Raw genomic sequence first — 14,195 nt, 5'->3', positions numbered from 1 at the left:
GCGAAGCCGGGTGCAGCTGTGCTCCTCCATGCTGTGGTTGCCTGGATCGAGCAAGACCGAAGACGAGGAACAGGAGGTGAAGCCTGTGTAAAATGAAGACGAGAAACTGACGGGAGGTGAAGCCTGTGTAAAATGATGAAACCAAGCATTGGTTGGTGTCGCATAAATGGAGCCTGTGTAAAATGATGAAATCAAACATTGGTTGGTGTCGCATAAATGCTTCAGATCCTTCACTTAGTAGTTTTGATTCATTAGCCTACATTGTCTTGATGATACTGATCTTCTGATACAAGTAATTGCTAAGAATTCAGACTTGAATGCTTCAGATCCTTCACTTACTTTTTACAATCAGAGTGCCATACAATTGATGAGCTGCTGAGGTTTATTGGAATTATTTCTGTGACATCGTAGGCCTAATGCTTGAAAATAGCTACATAATGATTCGGCATAAGACGTTGTCAAGGTTTCTACCAAGTTCTATGGAATCAGTTTATGGATAAAATCACCGTGGTCCTGGTCCTCACAAAGTAACACCTGCCGCTTTCTCTCACCCAGCATCATATAACTTCATCTCAACAATTTTGGGCCAATGCTTAAAATTTAAGCCTAAAGTCGACAGTTTCAGCAGAGTACAGGAGTACAGTTTCAACATGGCCGTTGCCGGCTTGCCGCTCGCTTGCAAAGTTACAGCCGAAGCTGCGCGCGATGTAGAGGGATGAACGTTCGAGAAGCATGCGGCGGTGGCGAGGAGGCGCCGCGGCGTGCCAACGCAAATTGAGCTTGTACATGAGGCAGGGAAGATAAAGACCGGTATATATAGGCAAGAAACAGCAACAAGATTCAGTTAAACCATATGCCATTTGTTTCAGCAACAAGAGATTGAGTGAATCGAGAACCAAAATGATTTTCTTGTTTTCGCAGGAATCATAATGGATTCAAATAGAACCACTTTAGTTATCAGTGTAACACATTTTCAAAGGCATAAAGAAAAGAGAAGCAGAAAAAACAGTGCTGATTCCATTCCATCAACACAATTCACGCTCCAGGCCTCCAGCTACAGAACTGAACTGGACTATAAAAGGAAATGGTTTAAGCACAAAAGCAGCCAACAACCAGTAGCCTTTTTTTCTTAATCCAAAGGCTGAAAAGTTGACAGTGTAGCAGTACTGCAAGTGTTACAAGGAATCAAAATATACAGATTTGTCACTTGTCAGACTCAATAATCTCTATCAACTAGTACTCAAGGACTCTTGGCAAGATCAAATAAAAAGCAAGAGCAACTGTCAAGCCTTTGCCTTTTGTTGATCTAGGATAACATTCAAGATCCTTCCAGGCACGTAAATTCTCTTCCTGATGCCCTTTCCAGCAAGATATTTGGAGAGTTTCTCATCTGAGGCTGCTATTTGGAATGCATCATCCTCAGAGCACGATTTGTCAACAAGAATTGTACCCCTGGTCTTTCCATTGATTTGTACGGGGAGTACAAGCTTTGACTCCTCCAAGTACTCGCTTTTTGCCTGGGCAAGAAAGAAACTGCTCAGTAAACTTTTCTGATAGGCCATAAAACAAAAAGATTTCACACCCACAAGTGAAATTTAGAAATCACCAGATACACTTAAGAGAACATATGAGACTTGTAAAACAATTAGATGCATCACTATGCAAAGCACTCTTGAAGTTAGGCATCTCGGTAGTAACTGATAGCGAATCCTTTACAATGTTATTATAGTATTCACCCATTTTTTTTCTGCAACATGAAGAGGAGATCCACCCATATAATTATCACTTCAATATACAGAGCTAAAAAAAATACTGCAGTCTGCACTGGTTTTTATGCTTAGGCTGTTTTAGTAGCTAGCAACCATGCACATTTACACTTTCTAACTTAAATATTATCTTCAAAAGAATTAGCAATGCGCCACTCAGCAACAAGGGATGATGTGCTGAAGCAGCATATATTTCATCGTTACCTCTGGAAACTGTTCATACGCCAATGATTGTGGATGTCCAAGGCGGAACCAAAGCTCCTCAGCCAAGTGTGGTGCGAAGGGCGAAAGCAGCAAAACAAAGGATTCAGTAACAGACTTTGGTTGGGTTTCCCACTGTAAGAGAACATAAGAGTCACATCAAATTCTTCTGTAAATCATGGAATATGCAACTTATGCTCCCTCTCTATATAAATGCATTACGCTTTGGACATGGCATGATCCAATAGAGCCAATTTTGACTAGTAGTTTCCAGCACTGGTATAAAAAAAAACAGATCATAATGAAGTACTTGATGAAGGGCATATTATTTCTACTTTGAGAAGTTTCTTCATCTCCAAATATATCTTCTCATGTTGCTAGCCAAATTTGAGAAGTTTCTTTTTTGGGCCTTTGGTTGATCTTTTTCGTTTTTTGTTTTGTTTTGAGAAGTTTGCCTTCACCTTGTATGCAGCATTCACAAACTCCATCATTGCAGATATTGCAGTGTTGAATCTTGTTTCGTTAATTTCCTCTGTGACCTACAAACCAAAATAATACATGATAATCGGTCATCAGTCACAATTAGTCAATCACAACAGTGTAACTGAAAATGACCACTGAACAAATCATTACTAAGATGAACATTAAACAGGAGTACAGAACAATATGTAATGACAGAAAAATCTATTTGTGCAAATGCCACCTGTGCATGGGCATAGCTTTTCACATGGCTACTGATATAAAACTAGCCACCTTTGTATTTGGATCTAATAACTACAAACTTACTAAAATGGTACATTGCATGAGTTGTGTGATATCCTTATTCGAACCCAACTCGAATGTTATAAAATGGGTCTGATTTTCTCTCTTATTGTGTACTCGAAACTTCTTTTCGAAAAAAAATTGTGTACTTGAAAGTTGGAGGATAATGGTGCTATGGCCAGGAATTAGTGCACGTACGCAGTATTCACATGAACACAGGCCATGGTACTGCTGTGTGGAGGACGGTTTCTTCATCATCAAGTTTATTTCCTTGCTTCGTTTCGTTTGTTAAATATTATATTGATTTGTTTAGGATTAAAAGGCTTCCTAGTCATAGTTGTTGTAGAAGTTACAAACAGTTAATATTCTAAACATTTTTGCATGGTTTACGTTTCAGACTGCATGAGTAAAAAGTGTTAGTAATTGGTAATACTGACAATTGTGACCTACCTTTGCAATACATTTGTGAAGAATTCGAAGCTGATCTAAGGTTGGTTCATCTTCAGTAGTCATGGTTCCATCATTATATGACCCATCAGGTAATGGTGGACCAACTATGAGTCTCCAAGTTCTTCCAAGAAACCGGTGCACTCCTTCAATTCCCCCAGTGCTCCATGTTTTTGAATCTCTGTAAGTACCAAATATCCTGTCAGGTTTTTTATTAGTTACAGCTTCATCTATAAAAGATTATATACACACCTCAATGGCCCCATGAACATTTCATACAAGCGAAGAGAATCAGCACCATATTCTGAAACCACATCATCAGGGTTGATGACATTTCCTCGACTTTTACTCATTTTGTAGGCACGAGCATTCAGACGAACATTTGGATCATCCCTCAGCACGTAATGATCTCCAACTTTTGTAACCTTGCAAAGTTGAACCACACAATAATCAAACTTTGACCTTTTATCACACCAAAAGATGAAAAGAATAGTGAATACATGTACCAGACCAGACCTTATCTGCAGGCACTTTTTCTTGGTAGAAATCAATTAAACTTGAGTCTGAGTCTGCAGAAACCCATCTGCCTTCACTATCTCTATATGCAGTATACTCAACCTGTTACAGCATTTATTAGGAACAAAAAAATCATTGATGAACATATGGAAGTTCTGGCAGAAAGTAGTGTCACTTACTTCTCCAAGTATTAATCCTTGATTAATCAGGCACTTAAAGGGTTCTTTAGTGGAGACAACACCCATGTCATACAGAACCTAAGAAACACCACTTAATTAGAATAAAGGAAGGCAAAACAGCAGTGCATGGTAGAATAAGGGAGATAAAGCATTAAAACCCAGATATTAACCACTGGTCCCCATATTTCCTAAGAGCAGCCGAATTGTCTAACAGGAGCTAAATTTCTGCTCTACATTGTATAACTTTGAAAATAGACAACTCGGGCTTCCATGATTGTTTTCAGGACTTTGTGCGCAAAAACTTACTTATCTTTAATCAGCTAAGTCAGACAGCAAGCGCTCGCAGCAAGATAGCAACAAATTAAGCTACAAGGTTTGTATAGATTTGCAAAAGATAAATAACAAACTGTATCAACTTTAATGGAACCAAACAAGGATTAAAATATTTTATTTGAACAAAAAAAAAGAACCTTGTGCCAAAATCTCGCATAAAGCAAGTGCAAGACAGAATGTTCAGCACCACCAACATAGATGTCAACTGGACCCCAATACCTGTGTGATATCAAAAACATAGAATAGTTAGTTTCACCATGCACACCCCTTCTTGGAGATGGCATGCGACATAAGGATGCACCTTTCTTTAGCCTTGTCAACCAATATACTGGAATTTTTTGGATCCATGAATCTCAAATAGTACCTGAAAATAACACATTAAAGATGTAAGGGTCTACAAACCACTCAAAACCAGCAATCATGTATCTTTCAACAACATGAGGACATTTTTTCAAATGAAGGGAGTATTAGGCATTGTATAGGCCCATATTGGGCATGTCGGCCCATATTGGGCATGTACATCTTGTACTCCAAGCCATTGGCGCTATATAATGAAAGGTCACCCCCCCCCCCCGATTAGGGTGTGCGGTGTTTCCCCATCTCTCTACCTTTCTACATGGTATCACGAGATTAGGGTTTTAGATCCTCTCTACTTCGCTTCCGCCCTAGGCGCTAGGGTTCTTTCCCTAGCCGCCGCCTCTCCTCTAACACGCGCAGGGATCCCCCCCTGCGCGTCCACCCTCGACGCCGCGCCGCCGATCACCCTGATCCGCAGCGCGCCGCCGCCAGCCCCGCGCCGGGATCTCCCTTCCCGCGCGTCCACCCCGGCTCCTGCACTGTCTCTCTGACCGCGCAGCACCACCCCCCTCGTCGCCATGTCGTCCGCCGCCCCGACCAACTCGACCATGTCGAGTTCTTCCAGCGCCTCCTCTGGCGCCGGCGACTCTGCGCCGCCCATCTTCATCCATCCGGCTGCTGCCGTTTGCGTGAAGACCCACGTCCCCTTCACGTTGGAGATGAACTCCAACTACTCCAAGTGGGCGTCCTACTTCAAGGTGCTGTGCGGCAAGTTCGGTCTTCGTCCGCACATCGACGCTCCCGGCACCCCCACTCCGACGACCCCCAGTGGGTCATCGCCGACTCCTGCATCAAGAGTTGGCTCTTCGGCTCCGTCGGCGACTCCGTCCTCGACCTCGCCTTGGCCGGCGATGATCAGACCGCCCGGCAGCTTTGGGCAGCCATCGAGGACCTCTTCACCGCCAACCAGGAGCCGCGCGCCGTCCTCCTCCTAGAGCAGTTTCATACGCTCACCCAGGGCGACTCCACCATCTCAGAGTACTGCCAGCGCATCAAGTTGAAGGCTGCTGAACTCCGCGCCGTCGGCCACCCTGTGGAGGGCCGCTCGCTCGCCCTCGCCATGCTGCGTGGGCTTCACCCTCGCTTCGCCAACACTGTGGACGACATCACCAACTCCACCGTCCTTCTGACGTTCTCCCGTGCCCATGACATGCTCGTCCTCAAGGAGACCCGGCTGTCCCACGATGAGAAGGCCATCGCCAACACCGCCCTCCTCGCCTCCACCTGCTCCGGCTGTACTAGCCCGGGCGGGTGCCGCTCCAGCACCACCGGCGCCTCCTCCAGTGGCACTGGTGGTGGCCAGACAGCCCCTCCCAGACCTGGCGGTGGCTCTGGCAACAAAAAGAAGGGCGGCCAGAAGGGCAATGGCGGCGCCGGCGGCGGCCGCGCGCAGCAGCAGGGCAACAGCGGCGCCCCCTCCTACAGCGCCCCCCAGCCCTACCGCCCCATGGGCCCCTAGATTTGCTACAATCCTTGGGCGCCCCAGGGGCCGTATCCGCTCCAGTAGCAGGGTCCTGCAGCCGGCGCCTGGCGCCCTGGCATCCTCGGCGCCGCTCCTCAGGCGCACACCGCCTTCGCTCCAGTCCAGGTGTCTTCGTCGACACCTATGTGGGATCAGGCTGGCCTCATCGCCGCTCTCAACCAGATGGCGCTCCAAAACCAGGCTCCCTGGGTCATGGACTCCGGTGCTTCATCACACATGAGCACCACGGATGGTATACTCATGTCCCGCCTTCCTTCTTCTCATTCTTTCATCACTGTTGGCAATGGTCAAACTATTCCTATCACCTGTCGTGGCGAGTCAATCCTTCCTACAGTAGCGTCTAATTTTCTTCTTAGCAATGTTCTAGTTGTTCCATCCCTTGTGCGCAATCTCCTATCCATTCGCCAGTTTACTAGGGATAACAACTGTTCCATTGAATTTGATGCACTGGGTTTTTTTGTGAAGAATATCCCGACCAGCTGCGTGATGCTTCGCTGCAATAGTGCTGGCGACCTCTACACCTTCCCCGCCGCCCCACCAGCACCACAAGCCCATCTCGCCATCTCCACCGACCTCTGGCATCACCGTCTGGGTCATCCAGGATCCTCCGCCACCGACATCCTTTGGAATAATCAGTTTATCCATTGTAATAAGGCACCAAACACTATCTGTCATTTGTGCCAGCTTGGGAAACATGTGTGTCTCCCGTTTTCAGCTTCTAGTTCTTTTACCTCTAGGTCATTCGAACTAATGCATTGTGATGTTTGGACGTCTCTCGTAGCTAGTGTTGCTGGCGCCCAGTATTACCTCGTTTTACTTGATGATTTTACACATTTTTGTTGGACCTTTCCTCTCGTCCACAATTCCGAGGTAGCAACCCATATCGCCAACTTCTGCAACCTAGTATAGAACCAGTTCAACCTTACCGTTAAATCCTTTCAGGCTGATAATGGCAGAGTTCGTAAATAATGCCCTCGCCACCCTGTTCACTTCCCGCGGCATTCTCTTACGCCTCTCTTGCCCATACACCTCCCCACAAAACGGCAAGGCTGAGCGCGTTCTTCGGACACTGAACATAATCCGCACTCTGCTAATTCATGCGCACATGCCACCTCCCTACTGGGCCGAGGCCCTCAGCACGGCCACCTATCTCCTGAATAGGCGCCCCAGCTCCGCCATCCAGAATGGCATCCCCTTCACGCTGCTGTATGGCTCGCCACCAGATTACTCCCACCTTCGTGTTCTTGGGTGCCTCTGTTACCCAAACATGACCGCCACAGCTCGCCACAAGCTGGCTCCTCGCTCCACTGCTTCCGTCTTCCTCGGATATCCCTCTTCCCATAAGGGTTATCGCTGCCTCGACCTCTCTACGCGTCGCATAATCATCTCCAGACATGTTGTCTTCGATGAGACATGATTCCCGTTCAGTCTATACTCACCCAGGTCGTCTCCCAGCGACTTGGATTTTCTTCTTGCAGGCTCTGCTGTGCCGGTGTGTTGCACTGCTACCACGGCCTCCCCCGCGGCTGTTCCGTCGCCTGTCGACCTTGAGCAACCGTCTCCTCGCCGGGCTCACTTGGAGGAGCTCCCCGACGACCCTGCCATCCTGTGGCGTGGCCCTGTCGTCATTCCGGCACCTCGGCGACCAGCTGCAGCTCATCCACCTACTGCGGCTGCTCCTCCAGCAGCCTCAGCTGCCCTTGGAGCAACCGCGGCCGCCCCTGCTGCACCAGCGCAGCTCCCGTCCCGGTCACCGGCTGCCTTCGGCCGCGTCTACAGCCGGCGCGCCCGGGGCGACTCCCCTGGATTGGCTGCACCGCCGATCTAGCCTCCTCCGCCTCCCAGCCGGCCTGTCACTAGGCAGCAGACCGGCTCGCTGAAGCCCGTCCACCGCCTCGGGTTCCCACCGCCGCCTCCGCCACCTGCGCCCACGGCACAGGTCGCCCTCGTCTCCACCGCCGTCTCCCCGATACGGGGGAACTACAGGAGCGCTCTCGCCAACCCCCAGTGGCGTGCTGCCATGGCGGATGAGTACCAGGCCCTCATCGGCAACAACACCTGGTGTCTCGTCCCGCGCCCACCCGGCGTGAACATTGTGACTGGCAAGTGGATTTATAAGCATAAATTCCACTCCGATGGTTCGCTTGCCCGTCACAAGGCTCGCTGGGTTGTTCGCGGCTTCACTCAGCGCCGTGGCATCGACTACGATGAGACGTTCAGCCCCGTCGTCAAGCCGGCGACGATCCGCGTCGTCCTCAGCATCGCCGCTTCCCGAGGCTGGCCGATCCACCAACTGGACGTGAAGAACGCCTTTCTTCACGAACACTTGGAGGAGACCGTCTACTGTCAGCAGCCTCCAGGCTTTGTTGACCCTGCTCATCCTGACCATGTGTGTCTCCTGCAGCGATCTCCCTATGGTCTCAAGCAGGCTCCTCGCGCATGGTACCAGCGGTTCGCCACCTATCTTCGACAGCTTGGCTTCTCCCCCTTGGCATCCGACACCTCCCTCTTTGTGCTTCAAGAGGGGGTGCCACGGCATACCTGCTCCTCTACGTCAACGACATCGTCCTGACGGCCTCGACTCCAGCTCTCCTGCAGCGCATCACCGAGCGATTGCACTCGGAGTTCGCCATGACGGACCTTGGCGATCTCCACCACTTCCTCGGGATCTCCGTCACGCGTTCCTCTGACGGGCTCTTCCTCTCCCAGCTGCAGTACGCGCTGGACCTTCTTCAGCAAGCAGGCACGGCCGAATGTCACTCTACATCGACACCCGTTGACGCTCGTGCCAAGCTCTCTGCCACTGAGGGCTCCCCCGTCGCCGATCCCACCGAGTACCGGAGTCTCGCCGGCGCTCTTCAGTACCTCACGCTGACTCGACCTGATCTTGCATATGCAGTGCAGCAAGTCTGCCTGTTCATGCACGATCCGCGCGAGCCTCACCTTGCGCTGGTCAAGCGCATCCTCCGGTATGTGAAGGGCACCCTTTCGGCCGGTCTCCACATCGGCACTGGACCGGTCAACAAACTGGTCGCCTACTCTGATACTAACTGGGCAGGCTGCCCAGACTCCCGCCGCTCTACATCAGGCTTTTGTGTCTTCTTGGGAGACAGCCTGGTGTCCTGGTCGTCCAAACAACAAACCACGGTATCCCGGTCCAGTGCGGAGGCCGAGTACCGGGCGGTTGCTCACGTCGTCGCCGAGTGCTGCTGGTTGCGGCAACTTCTTCAGGAACTCCATATCCCGCTGAAGGTTGCTACAGTCGTCTACTGCGACAACGTCAGCGCTGTCTACATGACAGTCAACCCGGTCCACCACCGTTGTACCAAGCACATCGAGATCGACATCCACTTCGTCTGCGAGAAGGTGGCTCTTGGAGAAGTTCGTGTCCTCCATGTGCCGTCACAGTATCAATTCACTGATATTATGACGAAGGGGTTACCTGTCTACCTGTTCTAGGATTTCAGATCCAGTCTTTGCGTCCGACTGCCTGACGCTTCGACTGCGGGGGGGGGGGGGGGGGGGGGGGGTATTAGGCATTGTATAGGCCCATATTGGACATGTCGGCCCATATTGGGCATGTACATCTTGTACTCCAAGCCATTGGCGCTATATAATGAAAGGTCACCACCCCCCCCCCCCCCCGATTAGGGTGTGCGGTGTTTCCCCATCTCTCTACCTTTCTACAGTTAGCAATAATGCACTCTTCCATGGGCCAGTATGTAAAACTTCCTATTATATATTAAAATAAAACTCGCCCAAGTGCTCACTACCTCATTATTGTTAGAACGATTAGATTATGACAGAAGTTACCAGCAAGATCCAGCCCATTGTGGCATGGTGCTTGTTTCCCTTCTTGCAGGCTTCCCGGATAAAGGATCGGTGGTTCTAACCTAAAAAGGCAGTAAAAACAGATAAATAGATGTGTACAGTATGTGCAAGTAAAAGAAACACAACTGCAAATTTTGCCAACAGAGAAAAGGGCGAACTTCTACTATCAAGCGGCAGTTTAATTAAATTTCGTGACACTGTTAGGCATTTTTTGCAGTTTGAAACAATCAATGTCAACATCAACCAGTTTTCTTTCTAGCAATGCTAACAAAAAGATATAGTGATGAACAATGCATGGCAGTCAAAGTAACAGAGATGAAAAGCAACTGAGCTTGTGTTTGAGAATCAAAAAACTTTTGGAACCTTGGATCTTATACATGTCTGCTGTTTGCAATTTATACATTTTCTAATGTGATTTTGGGATTCACGTAATATAATAACAATATTTTTTTTGTCTTTGCAAATTTCTGTTTTCCTCTCTAACTCACAAGCAGTTGTTCCCACTTTCTTATGCCCTTCTACATCTCAAATAACCTCTATGCTTCCATTCCCTGTTTGACTTTCTGATTCAATTCCACCTCTTCTTTCATTATGATTATTTTATATTTCTACCGATATATTAGCATCGCATAATAATTTGTCAGTGTTAAAAAGCTTACACTCATACCCAGTTCGTTGCTTTGGTCAAAGGTGGTTCCCCAGTACCAGTTGGGGTGAAGTCATCCAATTCAGGAAGAGTTAAGGGCAACTCATCTTCTGAAAGAGGCACCATTTCATTTGTATCATCAAGATAGCTCACAGGGAAAGGTTCACCCCAATAGCGTTGTCTCGCGAAAAGCCAATCTCGAAGCTTGTAGTTTACCTGGTGTTCAGTTCGGCTCAATTAAACCCTCATGAAAGTAGTATGCACAACATTACTATATGATGAAGTAGGATGACAACACCTTTTTCTTTCCAAAGCCATTACTCTCTACCCATGCAATAACTTTCTTAGCAGCATCTTGGGAAAGCATTCCGTTAATATCCAATCCGGATGAAGTACTGGATGAGTTAATCATGATGCCATCATCTGCATATGCCTCCGCTGGATCACAACTGCCATTCGGTGGACTTACAACCTTAATGATTGGAAGTTCATATTTCACAGCAAATTCATGGTCACGGGAATCATGCGCAGGCACTGCCATGATAGCCCCAGTGCCATAGCTGCAATGAGGCAATTAAAGATTAGAGAGCAAAAACAGTAAAAAACAATAAACAGTAACGCAAGTTCAATTTTTTAAAAATCTTCCTCGTAAGTTCTTAAACTTAAAGAGGTAATGTCCAATAATTTATTGATCGATTCTATGAGTAACAATAATATTCTACCAGGTGACCAGGTCTCTTTCTGAATAATAAAACTTAGTTCATGGAAAAAAGGAAACAATACAAATACAACCAATATTGAAAAGAATATTCATGGATCACTGAATTAAGCAAACTCTAGTAAGACCCTTGGGTTTTGCCTTCAATGTTGCAATAAGAAGACTGAAGTGTTTACTATTCAGATGTAAAAAATAGTTCGCTACCAAATTAGTCTTCAATTTTTAGCATTTGATTTGTATTTCTTTAAAAGAAGATGAACATAACAATGATATTGCAAAACACGACATCAGAATACACGAGAAACATATGTCGACAAACCTTCCTAGAACATAATCCGCTACCCATATTGGTATGATCTCCCCGGTTGCTGGATTCTGAGCATAAGAACCACTAAAAACCCCAGTTTTTTCCTTCTGAAGATCAGTTCTTTCTAGTTCACTCTTTCTTGCTGCAAGTTCTCTGTATTCCTCTACCTGCCTTTTCCAGTTAGTACACAATATACCTCAAATATTGATGATGTGCTCGTTGATAAGGACAAAAAAACATACATGTGTTCGTTGTTGCTCAGATATTAGAGATGACAGTAAAACATGCTCAGGTGCCACAACAAGATATCTGCAGCAAAAAAGATAACCTCTGTATTAATAAATTGTTAGTAATATGCACAAAGTTAAAGTAATATGCACAAAGTTAATAAGCCAGAGGACACACGTTGCACCAAAAATCGTGTCCGGCCTTGTTGTGTAAACCAACAAAGTGGCACCTAGGTCTTGTCCTTCCTTGTCAACTGCAGAAAATACAAGCTCAGCACCTTTTGATCTCCCTATCCAGTTTCTTTGCATTTCTTTGATACTCTCAGGCCAATCAAGATCATTCAAATCTTCAAGAAGTCGATCAGCATAAGATGTTATCCTCAGCATCCATTGGCGCATTGGCTATACAACAGAGGAGAAAATGGATAATTGTAATATTCCTTTTTCGGCAGACAGGTATTTAACAACCATGCATTGACAAGGTTGAACATATATCAAAAGGAAAAGCCATACTCACAGCAGAAAAGAGCTCCGTGGATTCTACAACGTACCTTCCGTATAACAGGATAACCACCACGCTCACTCACACCATCTACTACTTCTTCATTCGCCAGGACAGTTCCAAGAGCAGGGCACCAGTTAACCGGTACCTCAGCCTGATTGTAAGATATCAATGCCAGCCTAAAAATCATTGAAAACCACAAATGCAACACTAAGAACATAAAAACAAAATCCTAAAAATGAACAGCACCAAGAAGTTGATCACTTGAAATAAAGAAAGTGTGAAGCAGGAAATATAACCAAAGATAGTACACATTAACCTAGACAAGAGCAGCCAAAAATAGTATTTCTGACCTGATAAGCAAGTCCCCTCTTCAATAATTGAAGGAAAATCCATTGCGTCCATTTATAGTAAGCCGGCTCTGTTGTGGAGATTTCACGATCCCAGTCATATGAAAAACCTAATGATTTCAGCTGCAAAATGAGAAACATCGGTAGTCAAAGTACAACACAGACAGAAAGAATTACTTATATTTCAAAAGGTACAGCAACATTAAAATATCAGCATGCCATCAATGGTTCATGGTAACTACTAATGGAATAACTGATTAACACCTTTTCTTCTCAATGAAATGTCATGGAAATTTCTTGTGTCTTCTCCAAAATAAAGTGGCACATAATTTGTGAACTGATCAAATCAATTTTTTTCTCGAAAACACAGGAGAGCTGCATTTCATTTCATTAAAAGGAGAGACAAAGCACCCTAAAAGCATGACAAATAAAAGAAAAAAAACAGAGTTATACTGTTTACTATTTTTCCGTGTTAACAGCTGCATACATGTTAGATAGTTCTTGTCAGAACCTTCATTTTGCCACACTCATAGTGATTTGCTTAAAAAAGCATGAGAGTGGTATCTAGTTGCGACAAGAATATCTACTAAACTCTAGAAGCAGATATATGTATATATGCGGTATATTACCTGTGTCCGGAAGCGCTCAATGTTCCTCTCAGTGGTAATCTTAGGGTGGGTTCCCGTCTGTGCTCAGAGTACATAAGTCAGATAACTATAACACATCATAACTCTACGAGACAAAAGCCATAGGAGGGCATATGGTGAAGCTTTAAACAACCTCAATAGCGTACTGCTCAGCAGGAAGACCAAACGCATCCCATCCCATAGGATGCAAAACATTGAAGCCTTTCATGCGCTTGAATCTTGACAGGATGTCAGTTGCCGTGTATCCAAGGGGGTGCCCAACATGCAGCCCAGCCCCACTGCACAACATTTCGAAAAACCATGTAAACAACAAGCAATTTGATCGAGCAATGCGATTCAAAATTGACCATTTCATCCTAATACGACATGAATTCAGAGCAAGCATAGCACGAGTGCACGCTTCTACTCCATGGTACTGCAGAAGCCGTCACAACTCAAACAACTGAAGCAGCCTAAAGCGTATTTAACAGATGGATAGGGCACCTCACCTGGGGTAGGGGAACATGTCGAGGATGTAGCACTTGGGCTTAGAGGTGTCGAGCCCCTCGCCGATGTCCGGGGTGCGGAACGTGCGGTGCTCCTCCCAGTGCCGCTGCCACCTCGGTTCGATCTCGTCGTACGGGTACGCCCTCCTCGCCGCCGCTTGCGCCTTCTCCGCGTCGGCGGCAGCGGCGTCGCCGGCGCAGCAGCGAGCTCGGAGCGGCGGGGCGCGGCGGGCGGGGGTGAGGAGACCACGCTGCCGCCGGCGGGCCGCGGCGAGAGGGGGAGGCCGCGCCTGGAGTGGGAGTGGGAGCTGGAGCTGGAGCTGGAGCTGCCATTGCAGCGCCAAGGCCATCATCGGGTTGGAGGGCAGAAGGGGGAGGCTGGAGCGGGAGCGGAGTGTGGTGGCCAAATATACGAGGGCGAGGTTTGGGATAAGGTTT

General features: G+C 47.1%; 1 protein-coding gene across 2 annotated transcripts; it reads right to left on the bottom strand.

Moving 5' to 3' along the window:
* Positions 1–999: 999 nt before the first annotated feature.
* Positions 1,000–14,162, bottom strand: LOC120706165 (leucine--tRNA ligase, chloroplastic/mitochondrial-like). Of its 2 annotated transcripts, none has more exons than XM_039990747.1 (20): positions 13,761–14,162; positions 13,406–13,550; positions 13,255–13,311; positions 12,629–12,748; positions 12,325–12,429; positions 11,952–12,175; positions 11,789–11,855; positions 11,559–11,713; positions 10,820–11,081; positions 10,543–10,737; positions 9,858–9,937; positions 4,506–4,568; positions 4,342–4,423; positions 3,872–3,949; positions 3,693–3,794; positions 3,429–3,601; positions 3,180–3,357; positions 2,429–2,506; positions 1,971–2,102; positions 1,000–1,517 (listed from the first exon to the last, which is right to left on the bottom strand). In XM_039990747.1, the coding sequence occupies exons 1-20, from the start codon at positions 14,108–14,110 to the stop codon at positions 1,284–1,286; spliced, it is 2,880 nt and encodes a 959-aa protein (XP_039846681.1). In that variant the 5' UTR covers positions 14,111–14,162; the 3' UTR covers positions 1,000–1,283. The 2 variants fall into 2 exon arrangements, with proteins under 2 accessions (XP_039846681.1, XP_039846682.1); XM_039990748.1 differs by having other exon boundaries at positions 13,756–13,896.
* Positions 14,163–14,195: the final 33 nt, after the last annotated feature.

This window comes from Panicum virgatum, chromosome 5K (genome assembly GCF_016808335.1).
Source record: "Panicum virgatum strain AP13 chromosome 5K, P.virgatum_v5, whole genome shotgun sequence".
NCBI lineage: Eukaryota > Viridiplantae > Streptophyta > Magnoliopsida > Poales > Poaceae > Panicum > Panicum virgatum.
This window is presented reverse-complemented; position numbering and strand designations above follow the sequence as displayed.